This window comes from Euprymna scolopes, chromosome 43, assembly GCF_053919585.1.
Source record: "Euprymna scolopes isolate OS-2025 chromosome 43, ASM5391958v1, whole genome shotgun sequence".
Taxonomy (NCBI): Eukaryota; Metazoa; Mollusca; class Cephalopoda; order Sepiida; family Sepiolidae; genus Euprymna; species Euprymna scolopes.
In genome coordinates, this window is record NC_136524.1 from 13,663,953 (window position 1) to 13,671,211 (window position 7,259).

General features: G+C 34.8%; 1 protein-coding gene and 2 pseudogenes across 7 annotated transcripts in view; all 3 read left to right on the top strand.

Moving 5' to 3' along the window:
* LOC145268196 (eukaryotic translation initiation factor 5-like) overlaps positions 1-5,507 on the top strand; it is a gene marked incomplete at its 3' end in the record, with an annotated part of 42,432 nt that extends 36,925 nt beyond the window's left edge. For all 7 annotated transcript variants that reach the window (XM_080123448.1, XM_080123451.1, XM_080123450.1 and 4 more), the window contains 3 exon segments: positions 4,782-4,943; positions 5,125-5,292; positions 5,382-5,507. In XM_080123448.1, the coding sequence (XP_079979574.1) occupies positions 4,782-4,943; positions 5,125-5,292; positions 5,382-5,507 (456 nt within the window).
* Positions 5,508-6,246: 739 nt separating this feature from the next.
* On the top strand, positions 6,247-6,363 carry LOC145268503 (U2 spliceosomal RNA; annotated as a pseudogene).
* A 122-nt stretch (positions 6,364-6,485) lies between these two features.
* LOC145268470 (U2 spliceosomal RNA) lies at positions 6,486-6,661 on the top strand (annotated as a pseudogene).
* Positions 6,662-7,259: the final 598 nt, after the last annotated feature.

Genomic DNA, 7,259 nt, shown 5'->3' on the forward strand with positions numbered 1-7,259 from the left:
TGGACTCCAGATTCTACACAGGATTTTGAATGGAACCATTATTTAATTCATGGGAGTAATCTATCATTCCGTCAGCCATGCAGTTGAATTTTTGGTTGCTTATGGCGCAGTGATGGAAATACTTGGAAAAAAAGGGTTAAAGGGACCAAAAATACAATTGCAAATTTCTTAGGATCTTTATCCAGTCATGGCTGACAAAATGAAAGTATACTACCCCATGAATGAGAAGGTACTGTTCAGAATTCCATGTAGATTCAGAGTTCAATAAGATGCATCAGAAGAAATGTTGATGGTTACATTGGTCAAAATGTGAAAATGATACTACAGAACATAGAATTATTTTTTCTTAGTTCTAACAAAATTGTTTTCAGGTATGTGTGTGGGCTTGTTTTTCATTAGCTACTATATATATATATATATATAATATATATATATATATTAGTTGAAAATTCAAAGACTCACATTTTCTTTTTTATAATCTTCGTTTATTTCCTGGATTTTTCCATTACAGCCGTTTCATTAATGAGTTAGCAATTTTACGATTTATGTTTCCGTAAAAATATCCTGTCCTCACCAACTTCTCCAGATGTTTATCCATTAGATTTTTTTACAACAAATTGTATATTTTTAACATGTTGGACATCGTGTTCGGGTAAAAAGATTTCCATAGCCATGCTTCCTTACTTCTTCCATCTTAACTTTTGAACTTTAGTTGTAGTAATGGCTTTCCAACTACCAATTAAGATTCTACTTTTTTAGGCGATTATATGTGAATACTAAAAAATAATTTAGAATGGGGTGGATTTGTTTTGCATATAAATTTAATGTTAGCTATCATATTTTGGCCATTATTACCTTTTAGAGCAGTTTGTACTCCAAATTCTTTTATTTTTTTAAAGTTAGCATGTTATATATACACACTAAGTGTACCTGGCCATGTGTTGCTGTGGCTCAGTTTAAGTGGAAATAAACAAAAAATGCATACTTATGGTTGTTTTAAATACTTGTGGCTACACAATATTTTGTGATATTCCATTTTCTGTGCAGATATAGTGTCTGTTTACTGACTGTAGAACACGCAACATATACTTGTTCATGTGATAAGCAATCAGTGTGTAGATGTAAGTCACATAAATGTAAATGTCCCTGAACTTTGTTGATGGTTCTTGCAAGCACCAAGTGAAATGCTATATGTTAAAATAAAATGATATCTGTTGAAATCATTCAATGTTCATTTGATGACAGAAAAATATGAAGGCTTCCCCCCCCCTTTTCTTTACAAAGGAGTTTCCACTTGTCAAAGCACAAAGGCCACTCAAGTATGAGGGTTAATGAGTGTACAGTACTCAATGGGAAAATATTGTAATCATTAGTATGGAATTTGGGAAATTGGATTACTTAAGAGAACAGTTGATTGAGATTGTCGGACTAACTTCCTCATCTTGGTTATTGTCACAACGTAAGAGAACAGCTCAAGAACTTGTTCACATTAGACTTGAAAATGACTATTTTGCAATCAGTTAGAAAGCAGGAAAACAAGTTCCACAGGTGTGCAGTTCCAAAAAAGCTTTGTTCATGGAATCTGTTTAGATTTAGGCACAGATAAAGAGTGGGGAATATTATTGATAGTGGTTTCAGCTAGTGTTTTTTGTAAAAGTCTGCCCAAAGGGGACCATAGATTGCAGCTCAAACGAGCACTTGCCATGGAAATAATGAGAAAGCAGACATAGGCTTGTAATGGTTGCAGGGAAGATAAAAGGGGCATCCCTCCCACTAGGCTACAAAGTCTATTTTGAACTGTCAAGGTAGGATAAGCTGCTTCTACAAGGGGCATGCAATAAGTAATGCCCCTGACCCACTTCCCATAGCAGTAAAGCAACGAAACTTGGCACAGGTATTAGTCTTTCTCTACTTAGGAACCACCCAGAGTTATGCATTTCTCCCATCGTTTGATGCAGCTCTGGGGAGCGTTTTTGTAGAACATCCCAGGTTGGTCCTCCAACCACTGTGACTTCAGAAATCAAGGCTGCATCATCTGGGAAACGCTTTCCTTTCAAAAACAACTTCATGGCTGGGAAGAGGTGAAAGTCAGAGGTTGCAAGGTCAGGAGAGTAAGGAGGATGGGAGGATTTCATAACCACACGCCCATGCTTTTGATCTGGCGACATGCCAGTTGTGGATCAGAGCGTTGTCCTGCAGGAATAGGGTAGTTTCCACAGACCCTGTACTAATCTTGATATCTTGGGTTATTTGGCAAATAGTAATGCGCCGATCTTCTAAAATGGCAGCCTCAACTTGGACAGATACCTCATCAATGGCAGAAGGGGCGGGCGATCAGGTCTCGGAGCTGTTTCCACAGACTTCCGGCCATGTTTGAATTCGTGATGCCAGTTTTACAAGGTCATATGATGGGGCATTATCACCATAAGTTTCTTTCATTTCATCAAAAGTCTCCTGTGGTATGCGTCCTTTCAAATACAAAAACCGGATCACTGCTCGACATTCAACAGGCTCTATTTCACACCTGTAAAACAAACCACAATTAGTTTAGAGCTGTAATTTGCCACATAACCCATAGAGATATAAATCATTGCACATGCAAAATTTCATCTAGATCAGACAACTGGAAGTGAGTCAAGGCCATTACTTATTGCATGCCCTTCGTAGCAGCTCCTGCTCAGATGTAGCAACAGTACTCCATTCTTAGACATACTTTCACACAGGTGGAGAATTGCATCAGGATATCTACTGGAGTGATAAAAGGATCCCACCATTATTTTTTGCAACGGATTTGATGTAGATATCTAATCTTAGATTAGGAGTAAAGTCAGACCCAAAAGCTTGTCAAAACATGGAGCCACCTCCAAGACGAGCCATTCATTTCAATTAATGCTAGACAGGGATCAGAGCGTTGGTGTAAAGGTAGAAGCTTGGTTTTAGATGCATTAAAATTAATGAGCCACCTCTTTCCCCATTGCACCACGTGACAAAGGAGAAGGAATCCGATAGAATTTGGTCATTTACGGCCTATGAAGTGTTGCCATAGATGGTAGTGTCGTCAGCATAAATGTCTACAAATGTGTGTGTGTGTGTGTGTGTGTGTGTGTGTGTGTGTGTGTGTGTGTGTGTGTGTGATTATTGATTACCAGATTCTGGAAAAATGCTTTTAGTGGTCTGTTTTTAATACAATGTAAGGAGTCAGTGTCTTTGTTAATGCAATTAGCATGGATATCCATATTGCTTGGGAAGTATGATAAGCAGTTGTACATGAGATCTTGATGTTCAGCGGGCAAAGTTAATAACAGTAAGTTTATTTACTATGTAGTATATCTGCTCTTTTTTTATATGTAGCAGAAGTTAAATCCATGGTATTTGAATGATCCCTTTCTAAACATTCGGTATTATATGATACTTTGATTCCTTGTTGGTATTAACAATATTGAAAAGTAAGAAATTGAGTAACCTCCTTATCATTAAACTATTACAAAGGTTCTGATATTTGTTGGATATCAAAGACATTGTACTTTTTTGTTTAATCCAAAGTCATGTTGGTAATTTAAGGACTGTTGACACAGCAGCCAAAATTGTCCAAAAAGGAGTCTCTCAATAAGATTTGATATATAAATGGTAAGATAAGTGCCCACTCATTGTTGAGAAATTTAACACCTCCAGGTTTCTCCATGTATTATATTTTGATTGCAGAAATTCCCCTCTGGACCAAAGTACTGTCTGCTTGCAACAACAGATGCCACATACAAATTTATTATGTCTAGACTATTAGCCACTATCTTATGCAACTTTTAGAATGACATTTCATCCTAGGGGTAACATCACAATCGTAACCATCTTTAGAGGAAGTAGTTCTTATTTTTCCCTCTAAATATCAAGTCCCCTACCGTTTCCAGTCAACACTGGGAGGAAATATATGCATTTTACATATATTGTGCTTGCACCTTTTGTAACTGAATCATAAACATAACAATCTTTCCCTTTTCGGATTCAAAAATAATAAAGTCTCCCTTGACTAATTCCGCTCATTCTGATTGGTTGAGCTCTGACCATTCCTATATTCCGGATTAAGTGTTCACATGCTAAACGAACAGTGTACCATTCAAATGTAACATTGCAATGATACCTACTTTTGCTGCATTCAGTTTTTTCCATTTTACGGCGTCAACAATATCTACACCAGTTTGTATTTCCTGTCTCTCCCTATCTTTCTCTGTATATATATTCTTCATAACCCTTGCTCGCTTGCTTTGTACATTTCTTTTTTTATGCTGGAAAAAAACATTTTTACATCATCAACATTACCTACAACAATTTTTTGTTCTTTTCTCTCCCTCCTTCCCTCTCTCTCTCTCTCTCTCTCTTTCCTGTGAAAAACATTTTATAGCATCAACATTCACTATCTACAACAGTTTTTAATTCTTCTCTCTATCTATAGGTAGGTAGGTACATTTAGAATTTGAATCATCGAAAGATAACATTTTAAATTAAAACACTTCATGCTATGAATATGCACGTGCAAAAGTAATAGAAATGTATTGCCAAGTTAAAATAAACATTTTGCATTTCAACTTATTTCTGTGTTATTCATCCATCTAAAAAAATTTACTCAAAAAATATTTTGTTTATCAGTATTTCCTAATTTTGGTGTTATGTCACCAGTAGCTCGAGAGTTTATTGATTAATTATTTATATATCTACTGTTTTTATTCATATAGATTATACAGAATCAAGAATGATTTTATTTTTTTTTTTTTTTTTTTTTTTTTTAGCAAAAGATTGATTCTAATAGTCTTGTTGGTGCAGACAAGGATGTGGTTGCAGAAGCAGAACGTCTTGAGCTCAAGGAAAAATGCCCTATGGTTCTTGTTGAGTTATTGTTTGATGAAAGGATATTGAAGCAGATTAAAGAACACAAGAAACTTCTTCTCAGGGTAAGAATTTAAGAATATTAATATTCTGATATGTTATAGACATCATTCTGTGGATTTTTCTTTTTCTTTAGAATCTTTAAATCTGAAAATTAAATTTTATTTAATTTGTTTAATTTTTTGAAATCTAATGAATTTCTTGGAATGCAATTCTTTTAGAATAATGTATTCACTTTTCTTCCAGTTTTGCCACAACAGCCCAAAAGCACAGAAATATTTGTTGTCAGGTATTGAAATTCTTGTTGGTAAAGTCCACAAAGATCTTTTGATGCCAAAGGTACCCCATATTCTGAAGTTGCTATATGATGAAGACATACTTGACGAAGAAGTCATCTTGAAGTGGGCAGGAAAAGTAGGCATTCTTTTTGGTATTTGAACATTTCGCTTTCTTCAATATTTTCCTTAAATTTAAACTAAATATTTTTTAAATTTTAATTCTAGCCTAACAAGAAACATCTTCCCAAGTCTGTTTCGGAAGAATTGCGTGCGAAAGCAAAGCCATTTATCAAATGGCTTCAAGAGGCTGAAGTGGAAGAGAGTGCTGAATCAGATGAAGACTATAAACAGGTTAGACTTTTTAATATCTATGAAAATGTGTAATATTTTATCTCTGGGGAAATTCCAGCAATGAAATGTGGATGTTTCTGTATAACTTACTATTTATATATCTAGTAAGCACTACTAGAATATTGAGCACTGAAATAAATACTATGTGCGTAATATCTTAGCTTTAATCTATGTACACATATTATGTATCATTGACAATAAAATTTGTAGTGCTAAATGATTTGTATTTGAAAAGAAATTCCTTTGAGTGAAGCTCAAGAAAGCAAGCAGATAAAATTCTCTTGACATTGTTACATCCATATCTTTTTAAAATAAAAAATTTATAGAAAATACTTTACAGGTGACAATTGTATTCATGTGAACTAATGATTCTTTAAGTTTGATAGTAAAATAAATGCAAGTCTTTCACATTTTCCATTTCTTTAAGTTTTTCTAAAGCTGATCTGTAGTTTGCTACAAAACATGTTTGAAAATGTAAACAAATGAAAAACTGTAAAATAAAACTTTCCAGATTCCCTAGTCATCAGTGTCTTTTTGAAGTTTTTGGGTTATAAATAAAACACTCGAGCAGCAACACAATTTATAAAGAAATTTTCCTGTAATAAAATAAACAAAAACATCCACTTTTTAGTCGCATGCAAACAATTTTATAAGTCGGTTTGTCCGTAACACTTTTACGCTTGGCCTTTTTGGTTAAGATCGAAAGTCTATTGTTAATACATGCTGTTCTTAGCTTTTAAGCTTTTCTTGGCCTTTTGGCCAAGATCAAAGTGTAGTATCTGTTCTGGCAGATACTGTAAGCAATGTGGGGGCAACCCCACATATAAGACCTTAGTCAATATAGGGGCAACCCTTATACCAATTGTCATTATCCAGCTCCCCTACTCCCCGGGGAGTTGGTCCCCATTTCCCTTTCACTCCTCACATTAAAAATCTGTCTCGTTCCTAATTTGCTCGGTGGTGGGAGCAAATAAATACAGCTTTTCTTGGCCTTTTGGCCAAGATCAAAGTGTAGTATATGTTCTTACTACATGCTGTATTTATATTTGTAACTTTTCCTTGGCCACATGGCTAAGATCAAAGTGTAGTATGTGTTAACAGATGCTGCACTTACATTTGTAACTTTTCCTTGGCAATGGAAGGGGAGACCCTTCCATGCTACGGCATTTTTAGTTGCATGCAAGTCACTCCATCGGTTGGTCTGTAAGACATTTACATTCTGTTTATTTTTATTTTTTTTGAGCAAGGGGTATGGAGTAACATTTTGTCACCCGATTTATCAGAGAGGGACCTAGGTTTTCAATGGGTCCGTCTCTCCGTTAGTCCGGATGATTGATGTATAACCGTCCATTATTTTTTCCTGAAATTTTTATTGTTTAAGTCATTTCAGCCCTTTTTTTTTTTGGTCATTTTAGTTTTAATCCTACATTCACACATTGATTCATTACACAAGAGCATGTAACTAATGGCTATCAGCCTTGTTTAAAGTTAAGCAGACACAAACTTTTTATTCATGCAATAATCTTTTCAACATTTAAAAAAACCTGTTTACAGCATGATTTTGCTTAGGTTTAAAAATAAAAATGAATAGGGGCATGTTTTTAGAATCCAACAGCACTTATCACCGATTTGTAGTGAATAATTTCCATAAAGATAACAATGTGATTCTGTTTTTGAGCATGCTTTTCTGAAGCAAATAAGTTTATTCCCTGAAATGTAATAATTGATGAAATTAATCTCCCTCTCTTGGTT